Source organism: Procambarus clarkii, chromosome 1, assembly GCF_040958095.1.
Source record: "Procambarus clarkii isolate CNS0578487 chromosome 1, FALCON_Pclarkii_2.0, whole genome shotgun sequence".
Classification (NCBI taxonomy): Eukaryota; Metazoa; Arthropoda; class Malacostraca; order Decapoda; family Cambaridae; genus Procambarus; species Procambarus clarkii.
Window position 1 is genome coordinate 48292960 of NC_091150.1, and position 22927 is coordinate 48315886.

At 49.4% G+C, this 22927-nt stretch overlaps 1 protein-coding gene and 1 long non-coding RNA gene across 2 annotated transcripts in view; one reads left to right on the forward strand and one right to left on the reverse strand.

Annotated features, from left to right (window-relative positions):
- Window positions 1-13678, forward strand: part of LOC138358441 (uncharacterized) — a 95066-nt gene extending 81388 nt beyond the window's left edge. Inside the window, exon 3 of the long non-coding RNA XR_011225379.1 lies at window positions 13304-13678. This is a non-coding gene — a long non-coding RNA (uncharacterized lncRNA). The remainder of the gene's footprint in view (window positions 1-13303) is intronic.
- Window positions 13679-17417: 3739 nt separating this feature from the next.
- On the reverse strand, window positions 17418-22517 carry LOC138363265 (uncharacterized). Its single transcript, XM_069322277.1, has 2 exons — window positions 22359-22517; window positions 17418-17846 (listed from the first exon to the last, which is right to left on the reverse strand). Exons 1-2 carry the CDS (start codon window positions 22515-22517, stop codon window positions 17418-17420), a joined length of 588 nt encoding a protein of 195 aa, XP_069178378.1.
- Window positions 22518-22927: the final 410 nt, after the last annotated feature.

Consider the following 22927-nt stretch of genomic DNA (forward strand, 5'->3'; position numbering starts at 1 on the left):
TACTGAGATTCTGTGACAAATTCTCGCTCAGTCAGCAGATTACAGAACCAACTTGGAATGAAAACACGCTGGACCTGATATTCACGAACAATGAGGAGCTAATCAGAGACATTACTGTCTCAGACATTACGTACTCGGACCACAAGCTCATTGAAGTGCAAACTAACATTAATATAGGTAGTTGGCCCATGAGAAACAACAAGCGAGAAGGGTTATTCAATAAATTAAATTTTAATAATAAAAGGATAGACTGGGAGAAAATATACAGAGAAATTACAAACATTCAATGAGAAAATGTTCTAAGTAATACAAATTCTACACAAGTAATAGAAAAACTGACTTCTGAAGCATATGAAGTCTGTCTGAAACATGTTCCTTTAAGGAAAGCCAGAAAGAGGTCCAATGTACGACATCACAAAAGAAGGAAGGAATTAACGGAAATGCTTAAGCAGACACGACTTTCCATACAAAGACGGAATAATTTAAACAGGGTGACTGAAGACATCGAACAGAGACTGAAGCATTCATTCCAAACTGAAGAAAGGCAACTAGAACAGAAAGCAATTCAAGAAATAAAGAAAAACCCAAAATATTTTTTCACATATGCTAAATCATAAGCAAAAACCACTGCCAGTATTGGACGTATACGTATTAGTGAAGGTTCATACACTGAGGATGACAAAGAAATTAGCGAAATCCTAAAAAAGCAGTATGAGGACATGTTTAGCACCCTGATACACAGCATGAAAGTGGAAGATCCGGACAACTTCTTTATGCGTGATATCCAAACCCTTGTAAATATAACTGATATCAACACGTGCGTGACAAATTTTGAAAGAGAAATTGACAATATGCCCATGCATATTGTCCTGGGGTCTCGTAGCCTGGTGGATAGCGCGCAGGACTCGTAATTCTGTGGCGCGGGTTCGATTCCCGCACGAGGCAGAAACAAATGGGCAAAGTTTCTTTCACCCTGAATGCCCCTGTTACCTAGCAGTAAATAGGTACCTGGGAGTTAGTCAGCTGTCACGGGCTGCTTCCTGGGGGTGGAGACCTGGTCGAGGACCGGGCCGCGGGGACACTAAAGCCCCGAAATCATCTCAAGATAACCTCAAGAAGATGCACTCAGCCCCGGGTCCAGATTCCTGGAATTCAATATTTATAAAGAAATGCAAAGTGCCAGTAGCACAGGCACTCAGTATAATGTTTAGGAAGAGCTTGGACACAGGGGAAATACCAGATGTGCTTAAAGCAGCAGACATAGCCCCTCTACACAAGGGAGGGAGCAAAACATTGGCAAAGAATTATAGACCAGTTGCCGTAACGTTCCACATAATAAAAGTATTTGAGAGAGTGATCAGGAGTCAGGTCACTAGATTCATGGAACCAATAACCTCCACAATCCAGGCCAACATGGATTGAGAGCGGGAAGATCATGCCTCTCACAGCGACTTGACCATTACGACAAAATCACTAGAGCATTAGAAGAAAAACACAATGCAGATGTTGTATACACAGACTTTGCAAAGGCATTCGACAAATGTGACTATGGAGTGATAGCACACAAAATGAGGTCAATGGGAATAACTGGTAGTAGGACGCTGGATACTCAATTTCCTGTCGAACAGAACACAAAGAGTAACAGTCAATCAAATAAAATCGAGTTCAAGCGCATTTAAAAGTTCTGTACCTCAAGATACAGTCCTTGCACCACTGCTGTTCCTTATTCTCATATCAGATATAGACAAAAATACAAGTCACAGCTTCGTGTCATCCTTTGCAGATGACACAAAAATCAGCATTAAAATTACCTCTGCTGAAGACATTGAAAAACTACAAGCAGATATTAACAAAATTTTCGATTGGACAGCTGAAAATAACATGATGTTTAACAGATATAAATTCCAGGTACTCAGGTACGGCAAAAATGAGGATCTGAAATATAACACAGAGGCACAAAACACAATCGAATCTGCCCATAATAGAAAAACAACATGTCAAGGATCTGGGAATAATGATGTCCGACGACCTAACGTTTAGGGAGCATAACCAAGCAAATATTGCGTCAGCCAGAAAAATGATAGGATGGATTACGAGAACCTTCAAATCCAGGGATCCTATCACAATGGTTGTACTCTTGAAGTCACTTGTGTTGTCCGGTCTTGAGTACTTCTCAGTACTCACTTCCCCCTTCAGAGCAGGAGAGATTGCTGAAATAGAGGGAATACAGAGAACATATACGGCACGCATAGACGCGATAAAACACCTAATTATTTGGATCGTCTCAAAGCTCTCCAAATGTACTCGCTAGAAAGAAGACGAGAGAGATACCAAATAATATACACATGGAAAATACTGGAAGGCTAGGTCCCAAATCTACACAGTAAAATAACAACGTACTGGAGTGAACGACATGGAAGAAAATGCAGAATAAAACCAGTGAAGAGCAGGGGTGCCATAGGCACAATCAGGGAACACTGTATAAACATCAGAAGTCCGCGATTGTTCAACGTCCTACCAGCGACTATAAGAAATATTGCCGGAACAACCGTGGACATCTTCATGAGAAAACTAGACTGTTTTCTAAAAAAAGTGCCGAACCAACCGGATTGTGATGGGTATGTGGGCCTGCGGGCTGCTCCAGGCAACAGCCTGGTGGACCAAACTCTCATAGGTCAAGCCTGGCCACGGCCGGGCTTGAGGAGTAGAAAAACTCCCAGAACCCCATCAAGCAGGTATCAAGCAGGTGGTGGTGCTGTGGGCAGGTGGTGGTGCTGGGGGCAGGTGGTGGTGCTGGGGGCAGGTGGTGGTGCTGGGGGCAGGTGGTGGTGCTGGGGGCAGGTGGTGGTGCTGGGGGCAGGTGGTGGTGCTGGGGGCAGGTGGTGGTGCTGGGGGCAGGTGGTGGTGCTGGGGGCAGGTGGTGGTGCTGGGGGTAGGTGATGGTGCTGGGGGCTGGTGCCAGTTTTGGGGACAGGTGGTAGTGCAGGGGGTAGGTGATGGTGCTGGGGGCTGGTGGTAGTGCTGGGGGTAGGTGGTGGTGCTGGGGGCAGGTGGTGGTGCTGGGGGCAGGTGGTGGTGCTGGGGGTAGGTGATGGTGCTGGGGGCTGGTGCCAGTTCTGGGGATAGGTGGTAGTGCTGGGGGTAGGTGATGGTGCTGGGGGCTGGTGGTAGTGCTGGGGGTAGGAGGTGGTGCTGGGGGCAGGTGGTGGTGCTGGGGGCAGGTGGTGGTACTGGGGGTAGATGGTAGTGCTGGGGGTAGGTGGTGGTGCTGGGGGCAGGTGGTGGTGCTGGGGGTAGGTGGTGGTGCTGGGGGCAGGTGGTGGTGCTGGGGGCAGGTGGTGGTGCTGGGGGCAGGTGGTGGTACTGGGGGTAGGTGGTGGTGCTGGGGGCAGGTGGTGGTGCTGGGGGCAGGTGGTGGTGCTGGGGGCAGGTGGTGGTGCTGGGGGTAGGTGGTGGTGCTGGGGGCAGGTGGTGGTGCTGGGGGCAGGTGGTGGTGCTGGGGGCAGGTGGTGGTACTGGGGGTAGGTGGTGGTGCTAGGGGCAGGTGGTGGTGCTGGGGGCAGGTGGTGGTGCTGGGGTTAGGTGATGGTGCTGGGGGCTGGTGCAAGTTCTGGGGATAGGTGGTAGTGCTGGGGGTAGGTGATGGTGCTGGGGGCTGGTGGTAGTGCTGGGGGCTGGTGGTGGTGCTGGGGGCAGGTGGTGGTGCTGGGGGCAGGTGGTGGTACTGGGGGTAGGTGGTGGTGCTGGGGACAGGTGGTGGTGCTGGGGGTAGGTGGTGGTGCTGGGGGCAGGTGGTGGTGCTGGGGGCAGGTGGTAGTGCTGGGGGTAGGTGATGGTGCTGGGGGCTGGTGGTAGTGCTGGGGGTAGGTGGTGGTGCTGGGGGCAGGTGGTGGTGCTGGGGGCAGGTGGTGGTACTGGGGGTAGGTGGTGGTCCTGGGGGCAGGTGGTGGTGCTGGGGGCAGGTGGTAGTGCTGGGGGCAGGTGGTGGTGCTGGGGGCAGGTGGTAGTGCTGGATGTAGGTGGTGGTGCTGGGGACAGGTGATGGTGCTGGGGGCTGGTGGTAGTGCTGGGGGCAGGTGGTGGTGCTGGGGACAGGTGGTGGTGCTGGGGACAGGTGGTGGTGCTGGGGACAGGTGGTGGTGCTGGGGGCTGGTGGTAGTGCTGGGGGCTGGTGGTAGTGCTGGGGGCAGGTGGTGGTGCTGGGGACAGGTGGTGGTGCTGGGGACAGGTGGTAGTGCTGGGGGTAGGTGATGGTGCTGGGGGCTGGTGGTAGTGCTGGGGGTAGGTGGTGGTGCTGGGGGCAGGTGGTAGTGCTGGGGGTAGGTGGTGGTGCTGGGGGCAGGTGGTGGTGCTGGGGGCAGGTGGTGGTGCTGGTGGTAGGTGGTAGTGCTGGCGGCAGGTGGTGGTGCTGGGGACAGGTGGTGGTGCTGGGGACAGGTGGTGGTGCTGGGGACAGGTGGTGGTGCTGGGGACAGGTGGTAGTGCTGGGGGTAGGTGATGGTGCTGGGGGCTGGTGGTAGTGCTGGGGGTAGGTGGTGGTGCTGGGGGTAGGTGGTGGTGCTGGGGGTAGGTGGTAGTGCTGGGTGCAGGTGGTAGTGCTGGGGGCAGGTGGTAGTGCTGGGGGCAGGTGGTAGTGCTGGGGGCAGGTGGTGGTGCTGGGGGCAGGTGGTGGTGCTGGGGGCAGGTGGTGGTGCTGGGGGCAGGTGGTGGTGCTGGGGGCAGGTGGTGGTGCTGGGGGCAGGTGGTGGTGCTGGGGGCAGGTGGTAGTGCTGGGGGCAGGTGGTGGTGCTGGGGACAGGTGGCGGTGCCCCCACCACCACCACCACACTATCTAGCAGTAATCCTCACCATTATACTTGTCATATAAACTACAGTCCACAATATCTGAGGTAATAACATATATGGTCCTGGTGGCGTGGGTGGTATAGCGGCGACTTATTATTTAATAGGTCAAAGGTCACCCACCTTCCACAGGTCAGAGGTTTTCACCTTCCACAGGTCAGAGGTTTTCACCTTCCACAGGTCAGAGGTTTTCACCTTCCACAGGTCAAAAGTCACCCACCTTCCACAGGTCAAAGGTCACCCACCTTCCATCAGTCAAAGGTCTCCCACCTTCCATAGGTCAAAGGTCACCCACCTTCAACAGGTCAAAGGTCACTCACCTTTTACAGGTCAAAGGACACCTACCTTCTACAGGTCAAAGGGCACCCACCTTCCAAAGGTCAAAGGTCACCCATTTTTATCAGGTCAACGGTCACCCACCTTTCACAGGTCAAAGGTTATCCACCTTTTACAGGTATCTAGTTGTTGTAGTCTAGTTGGATGCAGCGCCTGCTGTGGCTGTGAAGGCCAACCCGAGAATGACAGTCCCGACCGCAGCGAGCGCAGATAAACGCCGAAGCGGGTGCGTCTGACAGTGGTCGAGACCTCCTCTGAAGTCTACTATCTTCCACCTGCCTCTTCAGTTCATCCTCGAATTGCTGGAGTCCCTTTTGCACTTTACATCTCCAGGCAGATTTGTCCGCAGCTCCTGCCTCCCAAGTATGGATGTCAATGTTCATCTGCTTGAGAAGGGGGTTAGAAATAGCCTTAGCTACTCTATCCCCTTGAGATGTATTTTTTTCTTGTCTCAATAAACATACTTGAACTTGAACTTGATCTGCTTGAGGTCGCGTTTGCAGGCATCTTTGAAATGCAGCTGAGGTCTTCCGGTGGGTCTCTTTCCTGATGCCAGTTCTCCATACAAGAGGTCCTTCGGTATGCGGCCATCTTCCATGTGTGTGGCATATCCCAGCCATCGCATGCGTCTCTGCTTCAGGAGAGTGAACATTGAAGGGACTCCTGTTCTCTCGAGTACAGTGTTGTTGGTGACGTGGTCTTTCCACGTGATGTCAAGGAAGCGTCTCAGGTTCAGCATGTGAAAGGTATTGAGCCGTCTCTCCTGGCGAGAGCGCATGGTCCAGGATTCCGAGCCGTAGAGAAGTGTACTCACCACACATGCCATATAGACTTGTGCCTTGGTGTTCACTGTCAGTTTGGCATTTTTCCAAACGCGCTTTGTGAACCTGGCCAGTGTTGTTGCGCCTTCCCGATACGCCAGTTAAGCTCAGTGTCCAGGGAAAGGGTGTCTGAGATTGTAGAACCCAGGCACACAAACTCGTGAACTGCCTCCAGCATATAGTCTGCGATGTTTATACAGGGTAGCTCATGACGTCTTGTCCCATCACCTGTGTCTTCTTCAGGCAGATTGTCAGGCCGAATGAGGAACAGGCAGCGGCAAAGCGGTTGAGTAGCTGCTGCAGGCCTTCTGCTGTGTGTGTGGTGATCGGCGCATCGTCGGCGAGGAGAAACTCACTGAGGATTCACATCTGTACTTTCGGCAATGCTCGGAGTCTGGATACATTATAACGCTTTCCATCAGATCTTGGACGGAGATAGATACCTTCTGTGGTTGTTCCAAAGGCATGCTTGACAAGGATCGCAAAGAAGACGACGAACAGGGTTCGAGCTAGAACTCACCCTTGTTTAACACCACTGTTGATTTTGAATGGTTCAGAAGTTGAACCGTCCTACACGACTGTTCCCTTCATGTCCTTGTGGACCGATTGTATCATGCTGAGTAGGGTGGGTGGGCAGCCAATTTTGGCCAAGATTTTGAAGAGTCCGTCCATGCTCACGAGGTCGAAGGCCTCTGTAAAGTCAATGAAGGCGATGTACAGGGATTTTCTCTGCTCCCTGCACTTTTCTTGAAACTGTCTCAGGGAGAACACCACATAATTGGTCGACCTTTCTGCTCCGAAACCACACTGTGACTCAGGGTACAATCTTTCAGCAAGAATCTGAAGCCTGACTAAGATTACCCTGGCGAAGAGTTTGCCGACGACGCTGAGGCGGGAGATGCCGCGATAGTTGTTGACATCGCTTCTGTCACCTTTATTTTTGTAGAGAGTGATGATGTTCGCATCTCTCATGTCTTGTGGCACCGAGCCCTTCCTCCAGCACTGGCACAGAAGTTCATGAAGCTCAGTTTTAAGTGGTCCACGAGCGCACTTGAGAACTTCAGGCAGAATCCCGTCGTCTCCTGGGGCCTTCCCTGAGGAAAGTGAATCCAGTGCTTTTTTCATCTTCTTCTATAGTCAGTTCAAGGTCAAGTTCTTCCATGATGGGCAGGCACTCGATGGCATCCAGAGCTTCTACGCTGACCAAGTTCTCTCTGGAGTAGAGTTCAGAGTAATGTTACACCCAGCGATTCATATGTTGATCACGGTCTTTAAAGATCTCTCCAGTGGCTGACTTCAGAGGAGCCGTCCTGTTTTGTGTAGGGCCTGTTGCCTGTTTGATCCCTTCGTACATGCCTCTTATGTTGCTGACAGTGGCCGCGGTCTGGATGCTGGAACAGAGTCGGAGCCAGTAATCATTAACACAGCGCCTCGCAGTTTGTTGAACTCTACTGCGGGCAGTACGGAGGGCCTGTAGGTTCTTTTTTGAGGGAAGGTTCTTGACGGATGCGAGAGCTCCTCTCTTTTACTCTACGAGGGGTAACAGTTCCTTTTCACTGGCCTCGAACCAATCTGCTGACTTCTTCTGCCTCTTATCGAATGTGGACATGGCAGTGTTGAAAATAGTGCCCCTGAGTTGTGACCACCTCTCACTTGCGCTATCGCAGGGTGGTACAGAGAGGGCATTTACCAGCGCCGCAGTGAATTCCTTCACCTTGTAAAGGTCACGGGTCTTGTTTACGTTAATGCGTGGTCTTGCCACCTTTTTTGCTCTGTAGATTTTCCGGGGCTGGAACTTTACTCTGCTAACAACAAGAGAGTGGTCGGTGTCACAATCTGCGCTCTGGAAGCTGCGGGTCAGTTTGACGCTTCTCAAATTGCTACGCCCCGTAAGCACCAGGTCGAGTTGGTACCAATGCTTAGACCTGGGGTGTCTCCAGGAAACCTTGTGCTGGGGGCTTGGTGTCGAAGAAGGAATTGGTGATGCAGAGATCATGACGATAGCAGACCTCCAGGAGGCACTGCCCACTCTCATTCATCTTCCCAAATCCAAACTGGCTCTTGTTGAGGTATGTCTCTGAGAGTTAGGCTGAGGTCATCATAGAACTCGTACTTAACTAGTACTTAATTGGCTGAGAAGTACTACTAAGTAGTACTTAGTACTTAGTAGTACTAAGTAGTAGTACTTTGTACTTAGTAATACCAAGAACTAGAACTTAATTGAGTACTAAGCACTTAATTGGGTACTAAGCAAGTTTTCTGTTACCTTCAATTAAGTAACTGAGTACGTACTCAGTACTTAATTCAAGGTAGGTGAATAGGGTGGCGCTGCTGCTTGTAAAGCAACTCAGAAAACCCTAAAATAGTCACAACTGGCTCAGTGTTTGGTGAGGGCGCGCCTTAGTGTTGGTGTCCAGAGAGGACATGCTTGGCCACATGCTTGGCCACATGCTTGGCCACATGCTTGGCCACTTCTTGCCCACATCTTGGCCACACAGCGGGGCCTCCTGGGGAACACCAGGCAAACTTTGTATATAGAATTATGGTGTCATTAATTGTTGTGATCTGCATTCTATAATCCATTAGTTTTCTTGAGTTGTAACTGTATGTATGTCAGAGCTGCACTCCCTGTTACCTTTCTCATCCAACAAGTAACACAACGAAACAACTTACAACACAGCAAGTAACAGTCACTGTGGTCTACAACACCACAAGCCACAGTCATTGTGGTCTACAACACCACAAGCCACAGTCACTGTGGTCTACACCTGGTTGATACCTGGTTGATGGGGTTCTGGGAGTTCTTCTACTCCCCAAGCCCGGCCCGAGGCCAGGCTCGACTTGTGAGAGTTTGGTCCACCAGGCTGTTGCTTGGAGCGGCCCGCAGGGCCACGTACCCACCACAGCCCGGCTGATCCGGAACTTCTCTTAGAAAACCGTCCAGTTTTCTCTTGAAGATGTCCACGGTTGTTCCGGCAATATTCCTTATGCTCGCTGGGAGGACGTTGAACAACCGCGGACCCCTGATGTTTATACAGTGCTCTCTGATTGTGCCTATGGCACCTCTGCTCTTCACAGGTTCAATCTTGCATTTTCTTCCATATCGTTCACTCCAGTACGTTGTTATTTTACTGTGTAGATTTGGGACCTGACCCTCCAGTATTTTCCAGGTGTATATTATTTGGTATCTCTCTCGTCTCCTTTCTAGAGAGTACATTTGGAGAGCTTTGAGACGATCCCAATAATTTAGGTGTTTTATCTCGTCTATGCGTGCCGTATATGTTCTCTGTATTCCCTCTATTTCAGCAATCTCTCCTGCTCTAAAGGGGGAAGTGAGTACTGAGCAGTACTCGAGACGGGACAGCACAAGTGACTTGAAGAGTACAACCATTGTGATGGGATCCCTGGATTTGAAAGTTCTCGTAATCCATCCGATCATTTTTCTGGCTGACGCGATATTTGCTTGGTTATGCTCCCTAAACGTTAGATCGTCGGACATCATTATTCCCAAATCCTTGACATGCTGTTTTCCTACTATGGGAAGATTCGATTGTGTTTTGTACCCTGTATTATGTTTCAGATCCTCATTTTTGCCGTACCTGAGTACCTGAAATTTATCACTGTTAAACATCATGTTATTTTCTGCTGCCCAATCAAAAACTTTGTTGACATCTGCTTGTAGTTTTTCAATGTCTTCAGCAGAGGTAATTTTCATGCTGATTTTTGTGTCATCTGCAAAGGACGACACGAAGCTGTGGCGTGTATTTTTGTCTATATCAGATATGAGAATAAGGAACAGTAGCGGTGCAAGGACTGTACCTTGAGGTACAGAGCTTTTAACATCGCTTGGACTCGATTTTATCTGATTGACTGTTACTCTTTGTGTTCTGTTCGACAGGAAATTGAGTATCCAGCGTCCTACTTTTCCAGTTATTCCCATTGACCTCATTTTGTGAGCTATCACCCCATGGTCACATTTGTCGAACGCCTTTGCAAAGTCTGTGTATACAACATCTGCATTTTGCTTTTCTTCTAGGGCTTCTGTGATTTTGTCATAGTGGTTGAGTAACTGTGACAGACAGGATCTTCCCGCTCTAAATCCATGTTGTCCTGGATTGTGCAATTCATTGTTTTCCATAAAACAAGAAATTTGATTCCTAATCACTCTTTCAAACACTTTTATTATGTGTGATGTTAGTGCAACTGGCCTATAATTTTTTGCCAAGGCTTTACTCCCCCCCTTGTGCAACGGAGCTATATCTGCAGATTTAAGTGCTGCTGGTATCTCCCCTGTATCCAGGCTCTTTCTCCATATTACGCTGAGTGCTCTCGCTACTGGTACTTTACATTTCTTTATGAATATTGAATTCCATGAGTCAGGCCCAGGAGCTGAGTGCATAGGCATATTATCAATTTCTCTTTCAGAGTCTTCCGAGTTTGTGGTAATATCCGTTATATTATCTGCAGCTTGAATGTCATTCATAAAGAAGCTGTCTGGGTCATCAACTTTCATGTTGTTTATTGGTGTGCTAAACATAGCCTCATACTGGCTTCTTAGAATTTCACTAATCTCTTTGTTGTCCTCTGTGTACGTACCTTCATTTGTAATTAACGGTCCAATACTGGTCGAGGTTTTGGATTTTGATTTTGCGTATGTGAAAAAATATTTCGGATTTTTCCTTATCTCTTGTATAGCTTTCTGTTCCAATTCCATTTCCTCAGACTCATATGATCGCTTCAACGTTTGTTCTATTTCCTCAATCTCCCTGCTTAGGCTTGTTTTCCTTGCTTGTGATAGTTGTGTCTGCCGAAGCATTTCCGTTATTTTTTTCCTTCTCCTGTACAGTCGTCTCCGTTCTCTTTCTAGAGTGGTCCTCTTTCTGCCCCTCCTCACAGGTACGTGCTTCAAGCAGACCTTGTAAGCTTCAGCTGTCAGTTGAGCTATTCCCTGTGTGGGAGTTTTGTCGCTTAAGACCGTCTCCCATTGAATGGTTGCAAGGTCTACATTTATTTTTTCCCAGTCAATCCTCTTATTGTTGAAATTGAATTGATTGCATATTCCTTCTCGCTTGGTGGGTCTCTTAGACCTACTACCGTTATTTATGCTAGTTCGCACTTCAATGAGCTTATGGTCTGAGTATGAAGTATCTGAGATTGTGATATCCCTGATTAGTTCATCATTGTTTGTGAATAACAAGTCTAGTGTGTTTTCGTTCCTAGTTGGTTCTGTAATCTGTTGATTGAGCGAGAATTTGTCACAGAATCTCAAAAGTTCTCTAACCTGTGGTTGGTTATTTCCCGGGTCATTCCCTGCTATGATATTTGTGTTTGCCGTTCTCCATCTTAGACTCGGTAAATTGAAATCTCCAAGAAAGATAATATCCGGAGCTGGGTTTGCTAGGTTGTCAAGTATGTTCTCTATTTTGTGCATCTGTTCTGTGAATTCCTCAATCGTTGTATCTGGCGGTTTATATATTAGAATAATAATTAGGTTTAGTTTCTCTACCTTCATTCCAAGTACCTCTACCACCTCATTAGTTGAATTTAATAGTTCTGTGCATACCAGGTCTTCTTTAATATACAGACCTACTCCTCCATTTGACCTAGTTTTTCTATCACATCTATATAGATTATAATTTGGAATCCAGATTTCACCATCCATGTAATCTTTTGTATGAGTTTCCGTGAATGCCCCAAATATTGAGTTTGACTCTAATAGAAGGCCATTTATGAACTTAACTTTATTTCTTGACTTTGGCTTTAAACCTTGAATGTTTGCAAATATGAATGATTGTCCATGTTGTGTGTAACTTCTGGAAGGTTTTGGTAGTTCTCCCTCCTCTCTACCCTGACCCAGGGTGTGTTGTTGTGGCAATGGTTTGTCCAGTTTTGGAAGTGATACTGGGGAGTGTGGTAGTCTCTGTGTCTCTCTGTCTACAACACCACAAGCCACAGTCACTGTGGTCTACAACACCACAAGCCACAGTCACTGTGGTCTACAACACCACAAGCCACAGTCACTGTGGTCTACAACACCACAAGCCACAGTCACTGTGGTCTACAACACCACAAGCCACAGTCACTGTAGTCTACCACCCAACAAGCCACAGTCACTGTGGTCTACCACCCAACAAGCCACAGTCACTGTGGTCTACAACACCACAAGCCACAGTCACTGTGGTCTACAACACCACAAGCCACAGTCACTGTGGTCTACAACACCACAAGCCACAGTCACTGTGGTCTACAACACCACAAGCCACAGTCACTGTGGTCTACAACACCACAAGCCACAGTCACTGTGGTCTACAACACCACAAGCCACAGTCACTGTGGTCTACAACACCACAAGCCACAGTCACTGTGGTCTACAACACCACAAGCCACAGTCACTGTAGTCTACCACCCAACAAGCCACAGTCACTGTGGTCTACCACCCAACAAGCCACAGTCACTGTGGTCTACAACACCACAAGCCACAGTCACTGTGGTCTACCACCCAACAAGCCACAGTCACTGTGGTCTACAACACAACAAGCCACAGTCACTGTGGTCTACAACACAACAAGCCACAGTCACTGTGGTCTACCACCCAACAAGCCACAGTCACTGTGGTCTACCACCCAACAAGCCACAGTCACTGTGGTCTACAACACCACAAGCCACAGTCACTGTGGTCTACCACCCAACAAGCCACAGTCACTGTGGTCTACAACACCACAAGCCACAGTCACTGTGGTCTACCACCCAACAAGCCACAGTCACTGTGGTCTACCACCCAACAAGCCACAGTCACTGTGGTCTACCACCCAACAAGCCACAGTCACTGTGGTCTACAACACAACAAGCCACAGTCACTGTGGTCTACCACCCAACAAGCCACAGTCACTGTGGTCTACCACCCAACAAGCCACAGTCACTGTGGTCTACAACACAACAAGCCACAGTCACTGTGGTCTACCACCCAACAAGCCACAGTCACTGTGGTCTACAACACAACAAGCCACAGTCACTGTGGTCTACAACACAACAAGCCACAGTCACTGTGGTCTACCACCCAACAAGCCACAGTCACTGTGGTCTACAACACAACAAGCCACAGTCACTGTGGTCTACAACACCACAAGCCACAGTCATGTGGGTTTACAACACAACAAGCCACAGTCATGTGGGTTTACAACACAACAATACCGTCCTTGCTCTACAAAATCACACAACCATCTGGAAGACTAGAGTACCACAACCATACCATGCTTGCTGTAGAACCAGACCATTACTACGGCACTAACCACGACAACTTTCAGGACAGAACGACCGTGACCACCACCACCGCTGCTGCTGCTGCCTGAGCACGACCCCTGGACGCCCACGACAGGAGTACAATACTGTGGAGTCAACGACAGCTGTTGAACTACCCAGGAGGATACGAGGCTGAGGAACACAATCCTCAGTCTCGAACGATCTTTTTACGGCCACTACAAACAAAGTGTCACTGAGTCTCCGTCTCTCTCTACACCCTGGTGTTGGTGTTGGTGTGTGTGGGGTGGTGGAGAGAGAGATGGAGAGGTGGAGGTGGTTGTGTGTGGTGGCGGGGATCCTCTCCACCCTCGCCAGGGTGGTGGTGGGGCGAGGCGTGCACGAAGGGCTCTTGGCCACACCTACGGCAGTCGACGACGACAACTGGGGTGAGTATACCTTCAGTAGTCGTTCTATTGTACTATTTGTATAGAATAAATATAAAACAGTATAGACTATAGAACAGTAGTATGTTCTATACTCTACAGTCTACATAGTTCTATAGTACTATACCTATATCCATCTCTGTCTTTCTCTGTCTGTCTGTCTGTCTGTCTGTCTGTCTGTCTGTCTGTCTGTCTGTCTGTCTGTCTGTCTGTCTGTCTGTCTGTCTGTCTGTCTGTCTGTCTGTCTGTCTGTCTGTCTGTCCGTCCGTCCGTCCGTCCGTCCGTCTGTCTGTCTGTCTGTCTGTCTGTCTGTCTGTCTGTCTGTCTGTCTGTCTGTCTGTCTGTCTGTCTGTCTGTCTGTCTGTCTGTCTCTCTCTCTCTCTCTCTCTCTCTCTCTCTCTCTCTCTCTCTCTCTCTCTCTCTCTCTCTCTCTCTCTTTCTCTCTCTCTCTCTCTCTCTCTCTCTCTCCATCCCCCTGCATCATTTATCCATCCATTGCAGATTTTTTTTTATATATAAAAATAATTCGTCCTTATGAGTTTATAAAGAAAATATGAGACAAAATATTGGTGTTATACTAGTGGGTGAAAATTAGATTAGTTTAGACTCAGGAAACACCTGGGTAAATACTGGTTAGATAAATAGTGGGGCTGATGTACGAGACAAATTACTGAGTGAAATGATAAACCAGGCGTTGAGTCTCTCACCCTGGCGTTGACTCTTTCACCCTGGCGTTGAGTCCCTCACCCTGGCCGTGAGCCCCTCACCCTGGCGGTGAGTCCCTCACCCTGGCGGTGAGCCCCTCACCCTGGCGTTGAGCCCCTCACCCTGGCGTTGAGCCCCTCACCCTGGCGTTGAGTCCCTCACCCTGGCGTTGACTTTCTCACCCTGGCGTTGAGTCTCTCACCCTGGCGTTGACTCTCACCCTGGCATTGACTCTCTCACCCTGGCGTTGACTCTCTCACCCTGGCGTTGAGTCTCTCACCCTGGCGTTGACTCTCTCACCCTGGCGTTGACTCTCTCACCCTGGCGTTGAGTCTCTCACCCTGGCGTTGACTCTCTCACCCTGGCGTTGACTCTCTCACCCTGGCGTTGAGTCTCTCACCCTGGCGTTGACTCTCTCACCCTGGCGTTGACTCTCTCACCCTGGCATTGAGTCCCTCACCCTGGCGTTGAGTCCCTCACCCTGGCGTTGAGTCCCTCACCCTGGCAGTGAGTCCTTCACCCTGGCGTTGAGTCCCTCACCCTGGCGTTGAGTCCCTCACCCTGGCGTTGAGTCCCTCACCCTGGCAGTGAGTCCTTCACCCTGGCGTTGAGTCCCTCACCCTGGCGTTGAGTCCCTCACCCTGGCGTTGAGTCCCTCACCCTGGCGTTGAGTCCCTCACCCTGGCAGTGAGTCCTTCACCCTGGCGTTGAGTCCCTCACCCTGGCGTTGAGTCCCTCACCCTGGCATTGAGTCCCTCACCCTGGCAGTGAGTCCTTCACCCTGGCGTTGAGTCCCTCACCCTGGCGTTGAGTCCTTTACCCTGGCGTTGAGTCCCTCACCCTGGCGTTGAGTCCCTCACCCTGGCAGTGAGTCCTTCACCCTGGCGTTGAGTCCCTCACCCTGGCGTTGAGTCCCTCACCCTGGCGTTGAGTCCCTCACCCTGGCGTTGAGTCCCTCACCCTGGCGTTGAGTCCCTCACCCTGGCAGTGAGTCCTTCACCCTGGCGTTGAGTCCCTCACCCTGGCGTTGAGTCCCTCACCCTGGCCTTGAGTCCCTCACCCTGGCGTTGAGTCCCTCACCCTGGCGGAGAGTCCCTCACCCTGGTGTTGAGTCCCTCACCCTGGCGTTGAGTCCCTCACCCTGGCGTTGAGTCCCTCACCCTAGGAAAAGCCCCTGGCGACGCCTCGACGTACAGAGTTTTAATTTATTACTCCAAGTTCCTCGATATCTTCAGGAAGAGTAATAGGCTGGTGTGTGTGATGTCTAACACGGTGACGCGCTGGCCTGTACACGCTGGCTGGCCGGGGGCAGGGCAGGGGCAGGGGCAGGGGCAGGGCAGGGCAGGGGCAGGGGCAGGGCAGGGGCAGGGCAGGGGCAGGGGCAGGGGCAGGGCAGGGGCAGGGGCAGGGGCAGGGACAGGGCAGGCGCAGGGGCAGGGGCAGGGGCAGGGCAGGGGCCAGGGGCAGGGGCAGGGCAGGGGCAGGGGCAGGGGCCAGGGGCAGTGGCAGGGCCAGGGGCAGGGGTAGGAGCAGGGACAGGGGCAGGGACAGGGGCAGGGGGAGGGGCAGGGACAGGGGCAGGGGCATGGGCAGAGGAAGGAGAAGGAACAGGAGGGAAGGAGCAGGAGGAGGAGGGAAGGAGGAGGAAGAGGCGGAGCAGGAGGAGGAGCGAAGGAGGAGGAAGAGGCGGAGCAGGAGGAGGAGCGAAGGAGGAGGAGGATTAGGACGAAGATTGAGGCGGAGGAGGAAGAGAATTATCAGGGGAAAGCGCCAAGCAATTACTACTATATAGCACTGGGAAGGGATTAGGATAAGGATTTGGGATGGGACGGGGAGGAAGGAATGGTGCAAAATTGAGGAGGGGGAAGGAAAAGTAGGAGGACGAGGAGGAGGAGGAGGAGGACGAGGAGGAGGAGGACGAGGAGGAGGAGGACGAGGAGGAAACCTTACTGATGAAAGAAAGTTGAGAGAGAAGTTTGAAGAGGTTGAAGGGTTGCTGACTAGTGGCCAGGCTCCACACACCAGCACCAGGCTCACTGGAGGCTCCACACACCAGCACCAGGCCACAGTCTCTCACTGGAGGCTCCACACACCAGCACCAGGCCACAGTCTCTCACTGGAGGCTCCACACACCAGCACCAGGCCACAGTCTCTCACTGGAGGCTCCACACACCAGCACCAGGCTCACTGGAGGCCCCACACACCAGCACTAGGCCACAGTCTCTCACTGGAGGCTCCACACACCAGCACCAGGCCACAGTCTCTCACTGGAGGCTGCACACACCAGCACCAGGCCACAGTCTCTCACTGGAGGCTCCACACACCAGCACCAGGCCACAGTCTCTCACTGGAGGCTGCACACACCAGCACCAGGCCACAGTCTCTCACTGGAGGCTCCACACACCAGCACCAGGCCACAGTCTCTCACTGGAGTCTCCTCTCACCAGCACCTGGCCTCAGTCTCTCACTGGAGGCTTCACACACCAGCACCAAGCCACAGTCTCTCACTGGAGGCTCCACACACCAGCACCAGGCCACAGTCTCTCACTGGAGGCTCCACCTTCACCAAGTTTTACACTGGAGGCTCCACCTTCACCAAGTCCTACACTGGAGGCTCCACCTTCACCAAGTCTTACAATGGAGGCTCCACCTTCACCAAGTCTTACACTGGAGGCTCCACCTCCACTTATAAAAGTCTCACACTGGAGGCTCCACCTTCACCAAGTTTTACACTGGAGGCTCCACCTTCACCAAGTCTTACAGTGGAGGCTCCACCTTCACCAAGTCTTACACTGGAGGCTCCACCTCCACTTATAAAAGTCTCACACTGGAGGCTCCACCTTCACCAAGTCTTACAGTGGAGGCTCCACCTTCACCAAGTCTTACACTGGAGGCTCCACCTCCACTTATAAAAGTCTCACACTGGAGGCTCCACCTTCACCAAGTTTTACACTGGAGGCTCCACCTTCACCAAGTCTTACAGTGGAGGCTCCACCTTCACCAAGTCTTACACTGGAGGCTCCACCTCCACTTATAAAAGTCTCACACTGGAGGCTCCACCTTCACCAAGTCTCTCACTGGAGGCTCCACCTTCACCAAGTTTTACACTGGAGGCTCCACCTTCACCAAGTCCTACACTGGAGGCTCCACCTTCACCAAGTTTTACACTGGAGGCTCCACCTTTACCAAGTCCTACACTGGAGGCTCCACCTTCACCAAGTCTCACACTGGAGGCTCCACCTTCACCAAGTCCTACACTGGAGGCTCCACCTTCACCAAGTTTTACACTGGAGGCTCCACCTTTACCAAGTCCTACACTGGAGGCTCCACCTTCACCAAGTCTCACACTGGAGGATCCACCTTCACCAAGTCCTACACTGGAGGCTCCACCTTCACCTAGTCTCACACTGGAGGATCGACCTCCACTTATAAAAGTCTCACACTTGAGGCTCCACCTCCACTTATAAAAGTCTCACACTTGAGGCTCCACCTCCACTTATAAAAGTCTCACACTTGAGGCTCCACCTCCACTTATAAAAGTCTCACACTGGAGGCTCCACCTCCACTTATAAAAGTCTCACACTGGAGGCTAGTGTGAGACTAATAGTTATAGAGCGCCAAACTTTGTTGACAGCGGGTGAAGCCTCCACTGGGAGTCACGCATCAACACCAAGTTTTGACACACACGTCTCTTCTCTCTCACTCATCACAAGGATATTCTCACCGTTAAACTCAACTTATTATATATTATAGTCTGTCTCTCTGTCTTTGTCTCTGTCTGTCTGTTTCCGCCTCTTTCCGTGTTTGTCTGTCTCTCTTTATCCCTGTTTCTTTATTTCTCTGTCTGTCTCTCTCTCTCTCTGTCTCTCTATCTGTTAGTCTGTCTCTCTTTTATAAATAATGTAGTTGTGTAATGTGTGGGTGGTGGGCAGAGAGAGGAGCTCAGTGGTGTGAAATAATTATAAAAAACTTAGTTGCCCCCTCACTCTAGTGAAGGACAACTGCTTGAGATACCTTTAAAGCTGTTCAAGATTCGTCTGTTGTATGCAAGTACGGGCAAATTATCGAAAGCAGGAAATGTCTGTTAATTTTACAAAGATCCGTAAATAATGGCGTATATTACTAGAAGAAAAAATTACTTTTAAAAAGGTTGTTTTGAAAATATTTAGCTGTGTAGCTAACGGGCAGTACCAAAAACTGTCGTGGGGGTCTGAATGTGGTTTCTGGCACGCTATTCCCTGTTGAATTATGGCGACCCAGACCAGCCTATGTTCATCCCATACCCCAGACTGTTACATCTGCCATTTTGGGTGACGCTAGCCTCAAGCATCTGGCCTCCATATTTGAACAGACAGACGGATAAACATTCTCTTACCTATAAGAATGTTTGTTGTTGAAGACCGGATGCTTGGGCTTATATATATATATATATATATATATATATATATATATATATATATATGTGTGTGTGTGTGTGTGTGTGTGTGTGTGTGTGTGTGTGTGTGTGTGTGTGTGTGTATGTGTGTGTGTGTGTGTGTGTGTGTGTGTGTGTGTGTGTGTGTGTGTGTGTGTGTGTGTGTGTGTGTGTGTGTGTGTGTGTGTATATATTGGTGTATACTGGCAGCAGGTTTTCTTTTATGCATGTCTCATTGAATATAACAGCATATTCCGTATTTACTATTATCTGATTTAGGGCTTCTATCCCTCTTACTAATGCTTTTGCATGGGCCTATTGACCCATACTTCCTCTTGATGCTACTATATTGGTTCGGTGTCTTGAAGTGGGTAGAATATAGTTGTGCATTCTAACTGAACTGAAAACTCACACCCCAGAAGTGACTCGAACCCATGCTCTTGCATGAGGGTTCAACTGGAAGAGCAGTTCAGCAAAAGTCATGTGTTTTTAGGTGAAGAAAAGAATTGAATAACTGAAGAAAATAGAAAAATAAATTATACTCACGAAATGAACGGTATGATAAACAACACAGCTCAATTCCAACACAATGTCACACAAAATAATTAAATAAAAATAAAAAAAATCGATATCTATGAAAATTGAATTTATCTGCGCTGTTTTCAAGAAAACCATAGTTTTACCTGTCACAGGTGTGGCATCTATACTTATACTTACGGAATGAACGGTATGGTAAACAACACAGCTCAATTCCAACACAATGTCACACAAAATAATTAAATAAAAAATTAAATAAATCGAAATCTATGAAAATAAAATTTATCAATGCAATCAGAAACATTGAAATGGAATTCGTGACATATTTAGTATAGCGAGCATGTTGCTATTATGTGCAACAGATGGCGCTGTTTTTCAAAAACGCATGTTTTTACCTGTCACAGGGGTGGCATCTATACAGTAAGTATATAAAATGACGCACCTATTTGAATGCAACGTTGTGTCAAAATTTCAAAGCAATCGGTGAAGAACTTTCGGAGATTACAGCGTGTGTTGCTCCTATGTCCAACAGATGACTGTTTAAAAAAAAAAAACATTTTTTTCTTGTCACAGGTGAAGCATGTATATAGTAGATATATAAAAAGATGCGACTATTCAAATGCAACGTTGTGTCAAAATTTCAAAGCAATCGGTAAAGAGGTTTCGAAGATTTCCGTCACATGAAACACATGAAAATCACAGTTTTTCAGTAAAAGCATTTTTTTTTTTACCGTCACAGATGTGACATCTATATAGTATGTATATAAAAATCTGGCCGGATGCGAATGGAACATTGTGTGAAAATTTCAAAACAATCGGTGAAGAACTTTCGGAGATTAGCAATTATGCACAAATGAACATTTCCATTTCCATTTCTATTTATATAGATATGTTGAATATGACCGAAAGGGGTAAGATTAATTATTCTAACACGAATCTTCTCAATATTTCCAAGGTTTTTCTTCACTGTCGAGGGTAATTTAAAAATGAACTCTCCAAAGTTCATTTTCACATTTTCATTTATAGTCTGACGACAAGAAGCATTTCGCAAGAGACTTCTCACATTTTCAAAGACAAATTTTTATATACTCCATTTCATGTTTATTTTTGTTTTTGGGTGAGGTGATATGACATAAATGCTTTTGGGTGAGGTGATAGAACACGAACCAATGGGTAATCAATGGGTAAAGATAATTTTACATAGTCAGAACACGAATTATTGTGTATTTTCTCTTCTTGCTTCTGTGTTCATTCGGGGTCTTGAAGTGGGTAGAATGTAATTATGTGTTAATTGGCTGTTGATTGCTGGTGTTGAATTTTTTAATGTGTAGTGCCTCGCTGACGTCAAGCCGCCTGCTGTCGCTTTATCTATCGATAATTTCTGTGTTGTTTGTTAAGATTTCTCTGGTGAATGTCTGGTTGTGTGAGATTATATGTTCCTTGATGGATCCCTGTTGTTTGTGAATTGTTAATCACATAGAAAGAGACGTTGTTGTCTTGCCTATATACTGAGTTCTTTGGGGCTGAGAGTCCCCAAGTGGACATGTAAAGGCATAGACGACGTTGGCTTCTTTCACGGCGTCTGTTAGGTGTCTTGAGAGTTCTTCATGAGGGTTCACGAAGAACTCTGAAGAGGTCCCCCCTACAGAACTAGATAAGACTAACCCCAAGCGTGTGGCCTCCAACTTCGAACAAACAGAGACTGACAGGCGTTCTCACCTAAGGTATTGATTTTCTATGGTGGTACCCGTTGTTCCTCGGGTCTGTTTCTCTCATCTATCCATCCATCCACCTATCTATCCATCTATCTACTGTCCTAAACGCCCTTAGATTTCACCAACTGTGGATCCCCTGGCAGGGACTCCTGTGTCCCTGCCAGGGTGCCAGGAACCAGATGTTGAGTTTGCTTGTCAACCTGCTTGTGACCTCTTTAGCTGCCATGCAAAAAAGGAAAAGGGCAAGTGGGTCTGTTTTCTGGTAGGTGATTAATATGGTCTCGTGCTGCATGAGCTGATGCTGCACTAGCATTAGGACCATGCACTTCTCTGATGGTGTCGAAGCATCGTTCCAGCTTCCGTACATATGTTTCTGACAGCTGCCCTGGCAACGAGGCGCCGAAGTGTTACCCACCGCAATAGGTCTGACTCCACCAGCCTTCTTCTTAGGGGCCCAAAGTGATGAACCAAAGAAGGATTCAATTACGTCCGGGATCAAAACACAGAGGCAGTTGTTGACAAACTTCGTGAAATCTGACAGTAGTGTCTCGGCAACGTCACCGAGAACTGTCATTTGAGAACTGGCACCTCAAGGAGGTTTGTCATCTCCTTGAGGTGCTGAGGTCTTCCTCCAGTGTACCCCCCTGCTGAGCCTGGCGGAAATGACATTATGGCTTTGTATACCTCTGACTCTTGGAGGAATAGAGGTCCCATGTCTGGGACATTTGTGTCCCGAGCAGTGGGTTCCTATGGTACCCTGGGAGGGTGCTTCTCTCTCAGTGAGTCGGCGGTAGCAGTATTTCTAGGTGCGATTGTGTCTTCGCTGGTAAGTAACCTAATTGTCCCTACTGTGTTGCCCGTTTAAATTTTTTTGGTCACTTGTGTTCCTAATTTAAAATTGTCATTGGAACTTTTGGGTCTTCCACGACGGTTTTTGCGTTGAGGAGGGATGGGGATCAAGTTGTCAGCTCTGGGGAAATTATTTATTGCCCTAGTGACTGATGAGGCTAGTGACTTGCCTCCTCTTGCAGGTACGCCTAAGCAAATATTGCCAAACAGGAGCAAATTATGCCATGCTTTAATGGTGGCTGCAGCATTAAGATTTGCAGACCGTTTATTCACTCTCCTAAGGAGATCTGGATATTTCCCTGCTGCAAATGGGCGCGCAGCTTTTGGAATGTGGGGAAGAGTTCTGGTGGTGGATGCTGTGAGTGCCCCCAGGAGGTCATCTGATGACATGAAGTATGCTGCGATGTGTGGGGGTGCCGGGGGGACCAGTGGGCCTTCTGTCTCTCTCTACAGTTACCGTCCAACAACCCTCACAGCCGTTGTGTTTGCGTTGGGTTCCACCGCCTCTAAGGCGGAAACCTTCGCCACACGCCCGACACGTTCCTCTAGCTGCATTGTTCCCAGGACCGTGCTCATGGCTGCCAGGTCCCTGGCTGGTTGCCGCGGCCTGCGCCATCCTCGCCGCCCACCTGTATTATTCATCCACTTCATAAATGAGTTTTTTTGTCAAGGCGCCCAGGCCAGGCGCAGTGAATGGGGTTGATGTGTTGATGTGGGGAGGAGTAGGGCGTGGGAGGCCGGGCGTGGGAGGCCGGGCGTGGAAGGCCGGGCGTGGGAGGCGGGGCGTGGGAGGCCGGGCGTGGGAGGCCGGGCGTAGGAGGCCGGGCGTGGGAGGCCGGGCGTGGGAGGCCAGGCGTGGGAGGTCAGGCGTGGGAGGCCAGGCGTGGGAGGTCAGGCGTGGGAGGCCGGGCATGGGGGGCCGGGCGTGGGAGGCCGGGCGTGGGAGAGGCGGCGGTCACACATATTTCTGATACTCGAGAAATCACAGGTGAACTTTTCCTTGGACACTGCAGCCTCACCATGTGT